This window comes from Pygocentrus nattereri, chromosome 1, assembly GCF_015220715.1.
Source record: "Pygocentrus nattereri isolate fPygNat1 chromosome 1, fPygNat1.pri, whole genome shotgun sequence".
In the NCBI taxonomy this organism is placed as follows: domain Eukaryota; kingdom Metazoa; phylum Chordata; class Actinopteri; order Characiformes; family Serrasalmidae; genus Pygocentrus; species Pygocentrus nattereri.
The window spans coordinates 48494822-48510187 of record NC_051211.1 but is presented as its reverse complement, the minus strand read 5'-3'; the positions used below and the strand labels follow the sequence as shown (position 1 = coordinate 48510187).

At 40.1% G+C, this 15366-nt stretch overlaps 1 protein-coding gene across 8 annotated transcripts in view; it reads left to right on the top strand.

Moving 5' to 3' along the window:
* The window catches only part of flncb (filamin C, gamma b (actin binding protein 280)), a 113664-nt gene that overhangs the window by 73938 nt on the left and 24360 nt on the right, over window positions 1-15366 (top strand). For all 8 annotated transcript variants that reach the window (XM_037539075.1, XM_017698973.2, XM_017698976.2 and 5 more), the window contains 9 exons: window positions 193-316; window positions 801-961; window positions 1052-1142; window positions 1628-1797; window positions 3161-3278; window positions 3464-3726; window positions 8461-9058; window positions 10690-10863; window positions 13835-13997. In XM_037539075.1, coding sequence (XP_037394972.1) covers window positions 193-316; window positions 801-961; window positions 1052-1142; window positions 1628-1797; window positions 3161-3278; window positions 3464-3726; window positions 8461-9058; window positions 10690-10863; window positions 13835-13997 — 1862 coding nt within the window. The remainder of the gene's footprint in view (window positions 1-192; window positions 317-800; window positions 962-1051; window positions 1143-1627; window positions 1798-3160; window positions 3279-3463; window positions 3727-8460; window positions 9059-10689; window positions 10864-13834; window positions 13998-15366) is intronic.

Here is a 15366-nt window from a genome sequence, read left to right as displayed (position 1 = left end):
TACTGCCTCATATGCATCTTTTCACCTTTAATCAAAACACTTTGCTCATCATAGAAAAGAATGAACAGAATGATGAAAAGAATGATGCATATGAATGAAAGGCTGCATTCACTGCATTATTCACTTTAATCATGTCCTGTACTTATCCTTGTCAAGCTTTACATAATGAGTGGCCTCTTGATGCAAATCTAGGTGACCATTGGAGAGGGCAGCCATCCAGAGAATGTGAAGGTGTATGGGCCAGGAGTGGAGAAGTCTGGCTTGAAAGCCAATGAACCTACTTACTTCACCGTGGACTGCAGCGAGGCTGGGCAAGGTCGGTCTGCATCACTGTTTAATGCCATATTTATTAAAGAGCCCATATCCTGCTTTTTATTGCATTTCATTTTTTCACTTGAGGTCCACTTCTGACACCTGTGTGTGTTTGTGTACCAGTTGTATTTCATTTCACACGGCCATTATCCAAACCTCTGTTTATCTTGTACAAAATAGGCTGTTTTTCTAACTGTGCCTTTAAATGGCATCAGTTCTGATTGGCTGCCCTGCATTGTGACTTGTTCAAGCCGTAACAAGTCTTATAACTTCTGTGACAGTGGTTAGTGCTGAACTGAATAGGTGGATGTGAAAAGCGCTGAATCCAAACGGCGCTGAATCCAAACGGGCTGTTTTTGGAGTTTCATTTCCGTTTAGTTTCCATAGTTTTTGCCACTTAGTCTATAGAATGTATTGATAGGGTAGTGAACATGTATACTCTAGTGCAACTCCCAACTGGCTCACTCTGTTGCTCTTTGGCCCTATAGGAGATGTTAGCATTGGAATCAAGTGTGCTCCTGGAGTGGTAGGCCCTGCTGAGGCCGACATTGACTTCGACATTATCAAAAATGACAACGACACCTTCACCGTCAAATACACTCCCCCTGGTCCTGGACGATACACCATCATGGTGCTGTTTGCTGATCAGGTTAGTTTGTCATATTCTATGAGTAGCAGTTTATGAATCTGCTGAGCTTTCACTGTGATAGTAAAGATATTCTCCTATTGACCACTTTAGGAAATTCCTATCAGCCCTTTCCGTATTAAAGTGGATCCCTCACATGATGCTAATAAAGTCAAAGCCGAAGGTCCTGGACTCTGCAAGACAGGTAAGATACTGTGTCTCTGAGAGTAATGAAGTCTTCCAAAGCTGACACTGCTGTGGGTTATCCTCATTAACATGACAAATACTTGAAAAAATGTAAGTAATAAATAAAATAACAAAGGGTTTTGGACAAACAAACAGTGACGCCTATTTTAATAATTGAAAATAATAATGTAATAGTAGTTTAATCTAATTTCTGCAACACACTCAGGTTTTTTCCTTTTGTGCCATAGAACTATTTTTTTGTTTTGGTTCAGAATAATCTAAAAAGGATAAATATCAGTGATGGGAAACACAGGGTAATGAGAATTAGAGTAAAAATGCCTAAAATCTTTAAAGCATAAACTCACTAACTTTTTGCTCTACAGTTTGGAGCTTGAATTGATCTACTGAATTATGAGTGTTGTTGATCTGTGTGACACTTATGACAGTGAAATATTTCTGGACATGTTTTGGGAGAATGACTGGTATCACGTCAATGGTTTACAGGTGTGGAGGTGGGCAAGCCGACCCACTTCACCGTCTACACAAAAGGAGCAGGCAAGGCCACCCCTGAGGTTCACTTTTCCGGGGCACTTAAAGGAGAAGCCGTCAGTGACTTTGAAATCATTGATAACCATGACTACTCCTATACTGTACGCTACACTGCACTACAGCAGGTAAGGAGAATCAGTGATAAAGAGAAGACAGTCTATGAAGCTTGTAGCTTGTTTAGCACAACCATATTAATATCCTAGGGAACCTCATTCAGTCTTTCTCAGGAGTCTAATGAATACAAGGTGTAATTGTTACAAATATACTGTAGGCTAATTGGTCTGGCTATGTGCTTGTTTTCACTGAGGGATATTAGCAGTTCAATTTGAATGAGGGCCAAATGCATTTAAAGTAGTTTCACGGCAACGGCTGATTACAGTAAGAATGTGCCAAATTGCATTAAGGTAGAGTTTAAGTTTTGAAGGACTAATGTCTGGTGTCAGGTATGTGTGGGGTTTTTAGCTCTCTATGTTTATTTGAGTTAGATTGCAGGAGACTTTGCTGAAGAAAAAAATGTTAGATAATTTGAATTTGTTTGTTTGGGTAGATTAAAACCCACTATTCAGTATGACTGTTTTCATTTTCTGTGTTTCTTTTTTTGCACTTGTGCTGAGGTTTGAGTTGTGAAGTGTAAGAGATATGCAAAATAAATGCAGTTTATTATAATCATATTATTATGATACACTCTTCTTATAATACATTTTACAGCATATCAGTTCAAATGAATGCAGATATTAACCCTTTTATGCCAGTGCAAGCATCTGCTTTTCTCTGTTAATAATGCGAGTTCTCAGTGTTATGTTTATCTTGGATGTTGGGAAATATCGGTGGTTGGTTAGTGTAGTGGTTAACACCTTTGCCTTCTACGCTGTAGACTGGGGTTCAAGCACCCTACACTATACCAATAAGGGTCCTTGGGCAAGACTCCTAACACCACCTTAGCCTACCTATGTATAATGATCAAATTGTAAGTCGCTCTGGATAAGAGCGTCAGCCAAATGCCGTAAATGTAAATGTGTCTGGTATGTAAAGAAAACATTTAGCAGCAAAGCCAAAAAATTTTGATTTTGATTTTTATTCAGTCTCAAACTAGATTTATGAACACCTGAGTAGGAATCTGTGACTTCAGTTGCTGACTCAAAAAAATCACAATACAACTAATAGTAAAGGACACCTTGTGCATCTTTTATGCATTGATAGGAAACACAGTAGCTTAAGAAAACACATATTCTGCACACTGAAATACTTCAGTCTGACTAAAGTGAACTTGCATTGACTGGAACTCCTCTGGGGGTGGATTTAAACAGATTTAATGCTTAAGGAATCATTGCCAAATTCACAGAATGTATTGCTGCTGAGATGCTTGGTTCATTAAGTTAATATCTCGTATCAGTAATATTAAAATAGCCAGATAAAAAGCTGTTTTCATAAGGGACAGAATAAGCTCATGCTCACTCTCTCATCTGTTTTGTTGTTTGTCTTTTGCAGGGCAACATGAGTATTTCTGTTTGTCATGGAGGTGACCCCATCCCCAAAAGTCCCTTCATTATCACTGTTGCTCCTCCACTGGACCTAAGTAAAGTCAAAGTTCAAGGACTTAACACCAGTAAGTCTGCACAAAATCCATCTATTTAATGTTCAGATTTAAAATAATATTTTCTAAATGCATGGTATCATCAACGGCTGTAAAAGCACTGTGTGCACAATGAAACTGGGTGTCTGTAAAATGGCATTTTAGGTCTCTGGCTTGGTGTTCCATACTGAAGGTCCATGTTTTTTGTGTGTGTGCAGAAGTGGATGTTGGGAAAGATCAGGAGTTCACCATCAACACACGTGGAGCAGGTGGCCAAGGCAAAGTGGACGTGAAGATCACCTCGCCATCTCGAAGGCCTATACCATGCAAGGTTGAGTCTGGAACAGCCAATGAAGTGCACACGGTGAAGTACATACCCCCAGAGGAGGGACCCTACAAAGTGGACATCAATTATGACGGCAACCCTGTGCCAGGAAGTCCCTTTACTGTGGAGGGGGTTATGCCACCTGATCCCTCGAAAGTAAGTCTTGTAGATGATAATGAAGAACTCGTTATCCATCCATGCATTGTCTATGAAAGTACAAAAAATGTTTGATCTCTAAAATCAAATGGAACCTTTTTGTGCCTGATCCTATTACCCCTTTAAGGCAGGCACAAAGCATGGCTATCTTGGCTGTTTGATGTGCTGTTCTATGTTAATACCATGATTTATCCAAGCTGTTGTTGCATTAAATTTGATCCACACAGCCGAAAAAGGTAGATTTTATACTTTCCAAAACTACATTTATGAACATAAACACACATGAAAAGACATGTTTTCATGTTTTACACATCAGACATGTTTTAGTAAGTGCTTACTGGTCCAAACTGCCCTAGGAATGAGCTTGTGCACTCACTTAGAAACAAAATCACAATTCACTCAACCGTAAATGAAGCCTTGTGCACAATATGGGAGGTTTTAATTTCTGCTTCATGTTGACTTTAACACTAGTGCTAAATTGTTATCATTGACACTGCTCATATACACTTCTTATTTAACAACAGGTAGATGGACTGGCATAGGTCACAGAATTCACATACAAGGAGCACATTCTTCCATTTAAGACAGTTAGGAGTTAGGCATGGTTAACGTATCTAATTTGATGACTGAGTTTGATATCCTGTGGGCAGAGGCAATGAATACACATATGCTTATGGATGATTTTATGTACACCCTTCATTCAGTCATGATGTTGGCTGTCTGAATTATGATTAGAAAAACTGTTCTGGAGTAAACGTTCATATCTGTAGTATGTGCAACAAAACTTTACCTCCTTCTGTATTAAGAGAATATCCTATTCCTCTAGGCAACCTGTCACAGAATACAAATGTGAGTAGAAATAGCCATTTATTTACTTCATAAAGAGTATGAATGATGTACTTGGCATGTTACTATGAAGCCAATCAGCTGAAAGTAATATGCATTTAAACTTACACATACTTTATCCCCATTAAGTTTTATTAGGAGCCTCTGGAGATGTCCTGAGATTGCTTGATCACTGATGGTCTACTTAAATGTCTTCCCTCTTAAGGAGGACGGAGTTTGTGCCATGACATTTTGAACAGGTCATGGATCATTTGAATGCAGCTTCACACGAGCCCAAGGCCTGAAACTTATTAAGAGTTGGCTGAAGCAGACAAACCTCTCTTTGTAAGGAAGAACATGGGAGCAGAGAACTCAAACTCTACAGCACACACTGTGCTGTATCTTGAAGCACTCTGAAGTACAATGTGTGCAGTACAGTGTGAGCGAAGGAATTCAGCGACCTCTGAAGGAGTCAGTGACCAGTGCAATAAATTTTTTTGCCGATTGCCCATGCCAGAGATGTGACTACGCTTGTAAAGTAGTAGTTCATAGTGCTCTGTAGCTCGATTTTAAGTTAGGGCGTAAAGACTATCCTAATCCATACTTTGAGAGTACTTTGTTTAAAATTAGTAATGTGTAGAATTCTGGTTGTACCTCAAGTGATTAAGATGCATGGTAACTGCTAGTGCTTACAATGAGCATAGATGGAAAACCATCCATCCATCCATTTTCTAAGCCGCTTCTCCGTCAGGGTCGCGGGGGGTGCTGGAGCCTATCCCAGCAGTCTTCGGGCAGAAGGCAGGATACACCCTGGACAGGTCGCCAGTCCATCGCAGGGAAAACCAAAGTGAAAAATGAAAACTGTGTCTTTCCTGTATAGAAGGAGCAGCTGCTACAACTACTGCCGTTATTTCAGTGGTAGTTTAGCAGTAATTCACAAAAAGAAACAACAGATATATCATTTAAGAGTGTACCATCATACACATAAAGATTTTACTACATATTAAAGTCATCATCAGGGAGGTCATTAAAACTAGATCAGATTAAACGGTGGGCTGATGGGTCAAAAATCAAAACATATCAGTCCAGAATGTCACATTATGTACATATTAAAACTGAAGTAACTTTACTGTAATATTAATTGGCAAGTTATTTTACCTCAATTGCTCTGCTGCTAATTGAATTTCATACAACAGTTAGTTCAGGCCACGCAAGCTGATTGGTTGAGAAGCTTTATAACCGCGCTATTTCGCCATAACAGCACTTTTTTTCCACAAACACTGTACCGCTCCGCTGAGACGTTGCTAAGCAACAAGTTTGACAGCTGTAGGAGACGCTCAAGCCGTTTGAACGCTTTTACTTCTTACTTTGCCACAAACAGAAAATGAATACTTTCAAAATCACATTTGTCCGACAGCCGATTTGGTCCGACTCTGAAGATGAGACGACACTAAATTCCCAAACTGTCGTCACAACTGAGCAGCTTTTCAGTCGGCAGCTGTGACAGAAGAACAGCTAAACAACCTGGACTTAGCCAGGAATGAACAGAGTACGATTCGCTAAACAGAATGGGCTGTAAAATGCTTTACAGACTGGCTGGAACAAAACAAGGAGCTGGAGAACGAACTGCCGGCTGTGCAGCGAGTGGGCGGAGCTCATTACTCTGACGTAGCAACAAGCTGCTGGTTAAGGAGCTATAATTTGGTGGAAGTCCCTCTTGCGTTCTATTGCATAAATATTTCAGCTTAATTTGTGCTACTCACCACCAGCAAGCAGTTTACCTGCTGCACAGTGTGGCTTTTTTGGTGCTAGATATATTCAATGGATTGAAAAGATTTTTGAATTTTGATGTTTTTGAACTCCTGTCTTTGAAAGTTTGTACTAGTTTTGTTTAAAGCTGCAGAACCACTCTTTCTCGTGGTTCTGTTTTGCTGTAGCACAGTAACGCCTGCCCGTGCAAACAGTAGTCCACAGTTGGCTCCTTTGCATGTCAGTCAGATTCCCTCTTTCTGCAAAAGCGGGCATTCTTGGCCATGTTAAATGACAAAACCGACAGATTATCTGATGATAACCAGAATGGCTGGCTTGCAAGACTATACAAGCTAGACTTCATGTGACAAGTCAGTTACACAGACACATACCTCTTTTAAACACTATATACATTAATCAAATCAAATGAACTATGCTTTACAATGAAGTGGTGTTCAACTTGATATTGGTTCTTTTCTGTTGCTTGGGGTTCTCTGTGTGGAGGTATTTAAAATGGGTTGGATTTTAAATTTTAATGAGGAATTAGCAACGGACAAATAGTGAACCTAAAGGAAAGTTAACATTGTTTTCTCTCAAATTGAAGATGTGAATGTGTTTTTTTATTGTGGATTTCGCACCTAATTATGGGCAACTGTAAATTAGGTTGGAAATAACTTCAGGCTATACTGAGACTATCCTACTTGGTGTAACCATTTAAATTTAAGTAGCTTGTAAATTCGAATGTAGGGGCAATTTATGTTCAAACTAGGCTCCAATCGAACTTATGTTGATTTAGTGCAACTGGCTACTGTTTCTGATTGTTTATTTTACAGGGTTAATTGAATGCAGGCTGAACATTTGTGTCCTTGGAGGGTGGGGGGTCTTTGTTTTTAGCCTTCTAGACCAGCACTAACCTTCTCCAAGGTGATGCTGATTGAGTTTGGTTTCCCAGGGGTCCTTGAAGCTCAGTAATTGAGTATGAACAAGCAATCTTCTTCATTTATAATGAATGCAGTGTATTTATCATCATTCTCTAGCAGCATTCCTCTGCCTGCTCCACATGACTGAAGCCAATCTCAAGAGTCCTTTCTCATTAACCAGCCAGAGACTTTACAGAGAAATGTGTCTGTGTCTGTATATGTTTACTTCAGCTTTCCCATAATTAACTTTGGATACGATTACTTGAGCGATGAGGTCATTGTTGTCCTGCACGGTGTGTCCTTGAGCCAGATGTTCCACTTCGTATGTCCACATTGTCGTATGAGCTACTTAAGGCACAGAACATATAACCACCGCAGGAAGTAACTTGAAGATGTGGTTTGTAATTAATCTGTCAGAGAGAGGTTAGCCAGAGTGTGCTTGGCCACAGGGGGTAGTTTAAGCACATCTGGAAACTTTGCATTCTTCATGTCTTCTAGTGAAAAGTACAAGTACAGCAAATTGGATATCTGTGTACCATGGCACACTTCATGTGACAAAGGAAATGGACATAAAGATGAAAACATGTAAAAAGACTGTAGGGCACAATCCTGTATTGTTAAGAAAAAAAAAAGAATCGTAAAGGGTTATTTTCAAACTATGGTTATGGTACACAGCCAAAGGAAAGAAAACATCATATGTGCTTAAGTCTCAAATGCATATTTTTGACTTAGTGCCTTTCTAGCTTGTCCATTTTTCCAGGTAGTAACAATATATATATATATATATATATATTTTTTTTTTTTGTATCTTGGTATGAGATGAGACAATCAAATCAAATGGCAATCATTGGGGTCCAAGGATTATGAAGCCATTATGGAACCTGTAGAGCACAAAGATTTTAGAATGGACTCAATTTGTAAAAGATGTAGGATCTAAAAAAAAAAAATTTTAAACACTGGCCTTTTAACTTTGGTAGAATAAGCAACAGATTTTTAACAAAAAGTCCTAGAAAACTGTATGATTTTTGGTCTACTTACAGAATTATAGAATGCACAATAATTTTCATGTTAAAATCAAAATTTTCTCCTTCATTTCTAAGCTTGTTCCACTGTGTAGGAGTTTTCCTGTGTGATTTTGTTATTGTCATTGTGTTAGAATTGAGCAGTGAAATATAAGCATTTTCACTCTTCATTGTTAATCCTGCGATTAACAAGTTAATGTCATGTCTCCTTCAACCAGGTGCGAGCCTATGGTCCAGGCCTAAAGGGTGGAATTGTGGGTAAGCCTGCTCCATTTGCCATAGACACCAAAGGTGCCGGCACAGGGGGTCTAGGCCTGACAGTGGAGGGACCGTGTGAAGCCAAGATCGAGTGCCAGGACAACGGTGATGGCTCCTGCTCTGTATCCTACCTGCCCACTGAGCCCGGAGAGTATGCCATCAACATCCTGTTTGCTGATGCCCACATCCCTGGCTCTCCCTTCAAAGCCATGGTCCAGTCTGTCTTCGATCCCAGCAAGGTCACAGCCAGTGGGCCAGGCCTGGAAAGAGGGAAGGTCAATGAGGTTGCCTCCTTCACAGTGGACTGTTCTAAGGCTGGGGAGGCCGAGCTGACCATTGAGATCATTTCAGACTCTGGAGCCCAGGCCGAAGTCCATATTCAGAACAACAGCGATGGGACATATTCTATCACCTATATCCCCCCTTTCCATGGCATGTACACCATTACCATCAATTATGGAGGACATGCTGTGCCCAAGTTCCCTGCTCGTGTTCAGGTGGACCCTGATGTCGACACCAGTGGAATGAAGGTCTACGGCCCAGGAGTCGAACCCAGAGGTAAGAATATCTCAGCTTAGAGTCTCTTATTTTATTAGAACTCACAGTTATTTCCAGTGACAGCAAAAGCCTGGTGTAATTTAATAGGAATTATTTCCCACCCACTGAAACATATTCTGGCCTAAAGCTCACATTTAATATGTTGTTTGTCCTGTTATGTGATATCCTGTTGTAACGAGGAGCGATGAGGCAGACGCATATGTGGAGATAAGCTAGTTTTATTTCGGGCAAATCCAGGGTTGTAGTCGTAACAGTCAAGGTTCATAGAGCCAACACGGAGAGATCGCGGGACAGACATGACAGACAGAACACAGGATACAATCAACGACTATAAAGTCAAACCAACAAACACAAGGGTCAAACGCAGGGCTTAAATACAAAGCAAGGATAACGAGGGACAGGCGGAAAACAGGTGGCAATGATCAGGGGTGAAGTCAGACAACAAGGGGGCAGGACTTAAGAGAGTCCTGACTCAAAACAAAGAAGCACGTGGAGGATAGGGAGGAGCCAATCGTGACATCTGTAGTATGGCAGTGTGTCCCACCAGCTCATCAGTTTGACAGAATTCATACTTTTTTGTCCATCAGTGATCTTTCACTACAATACCCAGTATGCAAATTTGTCATACAAGCATTGGGAATCCACCCCCACAAAAAGCTTTTCAAAAACTCCTCCAACCTTGAAGATGCCTCATCGGAAGGGGGTTTTCCTAGTCTTTAAACTGTAAAATCTTTCTATACAGACTGTTGTGACACCTCTGTAGAAGGCATGTAAGCATATTTACCACAAACGTAGCAATGGTTACTTTTTTCATTTTGGCCATAGTGCTATTAATAAAGCAATTGGCACCATAGTTTTTTCAAACATGCAAAAAAAAGAAAGTAAAGTGCAAACTTGAATCTGTCGATATAGAATTTCAATCAAATTTAAATGTAATCAATTTTTCAGGTGTCATGTGTAAAATGGAGGTTAGGGAACTGGCCCTGTGACCAGAAGGTTGCCAGTTCAATCCCCAGGGCTGACAGAACATGACTGAGGTGTCCTTGAGCAAGACACCTGTGTCCTTGAGCAAGACACCTAACCCCCAGTTGCTCAACTGGGTGCCATGGATAGGGTTGCCCACCGCTCCGGGCAAGTGTGCTCACTGGCCCCTAGCATGTGGTGTTTCACTTCAAGGATGGGTTAAATGCGGAGGTGGAATTTCCCTGTTTGCGGGTTTAATAAAGTCTCACTGAACTTAACTTAAACGTCCCAACGACTGTCCGGTGCCTACCTCATCACTCCGACGTAGGGGCTTGTTCAAAGCTCCATATACTGAGGAGCACATTACATGTTGTTTCGTTCAGATTGCTTCATCCTAGCGACAGTTATTACAGAATATTCAGGGCCTCTTTTGTGTGAATCTCCCTGTATAACTATGTACTTATGCATATGTACTATTTACTATGTAACTATGTACTTATGATTACATTTAATCAGGTGTGTAATGTAAATTGAGCATTTAGCAAAACAGATAGCATCTCTAGAGTAGAGGGGTTAAAAAGGACAAATAAAGAGCCTAAATCCTGTTGTTTGTCAAGTAATGATGTCTTGGTGACTGGAATATGTCTGTTGTTTATGTGTGGATATAGGAGTCCTTAGAGAAGTCACCACACACTTCATCGTGGACACCCGCACGCACAACAAAACTGGGGGCAACCATATAAAAACCCGCATTGTCAACCCTTCAGGTGCCAGTACGGACGCCTACATCACCGACAAAGGGGACGGCACCTACAGAGTGGAGTATACGGCTTATGAGGATGGTATGGCACTTCTTGTTTTGAAGATTTGTTTAAGAATTACTTTCATGTTCTGCCTCTAGAAATGTTGAATGCATTTTCCACAGCACTTGGTTTTAGGTGAGGTCTTAAATATTGACTGTTGACTGTGGCACTGCAGAATCATCAAGGGGATTTAGTCAGTTGGTTTGCATTTCAGGTTTTGCTGACTCTGCCAGTGGGCGGACTCTGAGCTCGGAGATAAGGCCAATGAGAGCACAGCCCTAGAGGCAGGAAGCAGTGAACTGTAGAGCAGATTCAGTACCTCTTTTATGAACATTTTCCTTAAGCTGTGTGTCGCCATTTAATAACCCAAACTGCTGTGGTTTGTGTAAAGATCGTGAACGCCTCTCGTCATGCTGGAGGGCAGTACGGCTGTTTGGCTGGAGTAGAAATTATTAATTTAACAGTCAGCATTAGTTTGTTTTCATTAAGCGGACTCTCCTGTGTGCATTTTACATTGGCAAATAGGATATGAGCAGTTGTGTTGAGGCCTGTTCAGCATAAAAATGCCAGCACTGATTTTAAGGAGCCCAAATGGATGATGTCAGCTAATCTAATCTTTAGTTTTAGTTTAATATTGCTTTACTGACTGTGTGTAGTTTGTCAAATTGTTTGTTGTCAAATTTTAAAATAGACTACTGCTTTCTTAGGGGGGGTTCTTGAACAATCTTTAAAGAGAACACAGTTTCTCAACCAGTGGTCCGTGGATCGCGAGTGGGGAACCTCTAGTTGTCCTCAGGCCAGTGCTGAAGTGGAGCAAGTGGTCTGTAGTGGGTTGTCGATGGTACAATGAAAAAAATAGCAGAACTAATAATAATGTAAAATCATTGGCAAGATTTCCATTGATGCTGATCTGTGGGAATGCAAAGGAATGGTTTGGAGCTCAACATGTACTTCTTTAGTTTAGCAAACACTAGAGGTGTTGTTACAGGGCTTGGGACAATATTGTATACCACTTGAAAACATTTTCATTTCACATAATTATTAATTAATTTAATTTGACTTATCATTGACTTGATTACAAATGTCATTGAGAGTATATCCAAGCTAGATTACATTTGCAATTTCTGTTGTTTCTATTTATGAATATACACTATATTGCCAAAATTATTCACTCACCCTACAAAATCATTGAATTCAGGTGTTCCAATCACTTCCATGGCCACAGGTGTATAAAGCCGAGCCCCTAGGCCTGCAGACTGCTTCTACAGACATTAGTGAAAGAATGGGTCGCTCTCAGGAGCTCAGTGAACTCCAGCGTGGTACCGTGATCGGACGCCACCTGTGCAGCAAGTCCAGTCGTGAAATTTCCTCCCTACTAAATATTCCACAGTCAACTGTCAGTGGGATTATAACAAAGTGGAAGCGATTGGGAACGACAGCAACTCAGCCACGAAGTGGTCAGCCACGTAAAATGACAGAGTGGGGTCAGCAGATGCTGAGGCGCATAGTGCACAGAGGTCGCCAACTTTCTTCAGAGTCAGTCGCTACAGACCTCCAAATTTCATGTGGCCTTCAGATCAGCTCAAGAACAGCGTAGAGAGCTTCATGGAATGGGTTTCCATGGTTGAGCAGCTGCATCCAAGCCTTACATCACCAAGCTCAATGCGAATCGTGGAATGCAGAGGTGTAAAGCGCCGCCACTGGACTCTAGAGCAGTGGAGACGTGTTCTCTGGACTGATGAATCGCACTTCTCCATCTGGCAATCTGATGGATGACTGAGTTTGGCGGTTGGTTGCCAGGAGAACGGTACTTGTCTGACTGACTGACTGAATTAGAGCGGAGACTGCGAGCCAGGCCTTCTTGTCCAACATCAGAGTCAGACCTCACAAATGTGCTTCTGGAAGAACGGTCAAAAATTCCGATAAACACACTCCTAACCCTTGTGGACAGCGTTCCCAGAAGAGTTGAAGTTGTTATAGCTGCAAAGGGTGGGCTGACATCATATTAAACCCTATGGATTAAGAACGGGATTTCACTCAAGTTCTTATTCGTGTGAAGCCAGACGAGCGAATACTTTTGGAAATATAGTGTAGATATTGAACTCAACATTTCAAAAGTAGCTTGTAAATAGAAACAACTGATGTCACAAATGTAACGTGTAGTGTCCGTGCATGCACAACACCTAAAATGGCTAATTGCACTGTTCAGCTATATGGTTATATTTGTTACTGTTCACAGTCATATTGGTACCTAAACCACATGAACAAGTCTGTACAACATTAATCAAAAGCTGGAAGCAGTTTGGGAACGTATTCACAGAAAAGATTTGGGTGACTATTGCCTTCTAGTGTTTGGTAGTGATGTTAGCCTATCCTATATTAGCAGATCCAATACTAAAGTAAAGAAGCAACTTTTGAACACCAATCATGTCTTGACTGATCGACTGAATCTGAGTGCAAAATTATGTAAATTTGATATTTCCATAAACTTTTCTGTTAACATCACTGGATTTATAAGCCAAATGCCCATCTTTTTGAGCCCTAAGGTATATGAGGAAACAGTTGCTTGTTGATTTTCCAGATCAAGGGCATCTTAAAGGTTACAGACGGAGGGAAATAAAAACACACACATACTACTCATCAGTACTCTGAGCATGGCAGCATTATCGATTGCTCTGTGTGTGGGATAGCTGCAGTGGGATGATGACTGCATGTATTGCATTGTGAGTTCCAGAGCAGCAGCCTGTTTTCTTGTGATAACCACACGCAATCCTCATTCGCACCTCTATTGATCCAGACCCTGCACAGCTACACAGGAAATATCACTGATATGACCTGAAATCTCCCACTGCACACATCTAGCCGGTTCTTTTCACAGCCTTTTTGAATTTGCAGCTGGTCCGAGCTTCATGCCATTTATCATACTGACAGGAATCCTTCCTTCCTACAACTGTGCTGTGTGAATGTATATGTGTGTATACTTTGTGAACCGTGTGCTCTGAATGTGCAGGTGTGCACCTGATCGAGGTGTTATATGATGATGTGTTGATGCCAAAGAGCCCCTTCAGGGTGTCAGTAACAGAGGGCTGTGACCCCAGCCGTGTACGGGCGTATGGACCTGGCCTGGAAGAGGGTCTGGTCAATAAACCAAACCGCTTCACCGTGGAGACCAGGTACATGATAAAATAACATTAGTTCTGACCTGAGCAGCATTTTCCAGGCTTTGAATGCTTGTTGGTGCTCAAATAAGTACTCATATTCCACTGCTAAGTTAGTGGTGAAAGCTCAGTTCTGTTGTGAGTCAAATACCTTACATAAATTTCATTCAGGACTGAGAAATTGTTGAGTTGTATTTCGTGTTTTATACTAGATTTGTATAGATATACGGCCATTTATAACTAATTTGAATCACCTACGATATTTAGCTAGCCTGCTATATCTGTTTGTCTCCATCTCTCAGCTCCGCAGGCTTTTTTCTTTTGTTTTATGATAAAGTATGAAGACGAACCTTCTGAATCCTATATGTAAAATGACTACAATAACATAATGAATGAATTGCTGAGTATTCAAATTATTCAGTATAACTCTATATAATGTAATAAATAAGGCTGCAAACGTACATTGATGCATAGTGATGCATCCGTCTGAGGCTGGTGATTCTGCTACAGCACTTTTGGAATGTTTTATCATTGCATTATATTTATATAATGTATATAATTATATATATATAATTGCATCAATTATTGCATTAGTATTCAGCACAGTGTGCACTTCATTTCACCTAGTATCAAATGTAAAATTCCAAAAGAAAGATATATTGTTTTGTTTTTATTGCTGTATTTTACTACCATGTAAACAGTTCTTCTACTCTCACTTGTGTATTCCATATTTTTAAAAATTGTCATACCAAATCATAATATAATCACGTTGATTTGAATTGTGAATTTGATCAATTCGATGTTTAGATTTTTTATTGATGCTTTAGTTCTAAAGAACAATAATTTTTCATTCAACTTTTATCTAAAGTTATTAAGTTAGAAATAACTAAATAACATTACTGTGCGAAAGTTTTAGGCATCTTAGCAAAATCTTAAACAATTGACCTCAGCAGTGAGTTTATCACAGTATACATTAGAATAAAGTCATATTCATAATTCAAATAAACATAAAAAGTAACAAGAATTTCTTCGGTCCATATTTGTCCTTGACACCTTCACAGCCGCCACAGACACTTATTAATATCATCAATTACATCATGAGCTCAATTTACTGAAGCACTGGATTGATTTTATATGTATACACACACACAAACTACACAAATAAATAGATTTTGAAAATGTGTCTTGGATGCCTTTCGCACTGTATACGATTCTTTTATAAGCCATTATGTATTCCATTTGCTGCTAAAAATGCTGCACATGCCTAATTGGCATTGCAAATGTGTGGCTCTTCTTGCCTCAGAATATTCTGAAATTTGTATTGTACTTGTATTGATATATTTCATATTCCTGTAATGTATTCTATGTTTTTGTCCTTACCTTA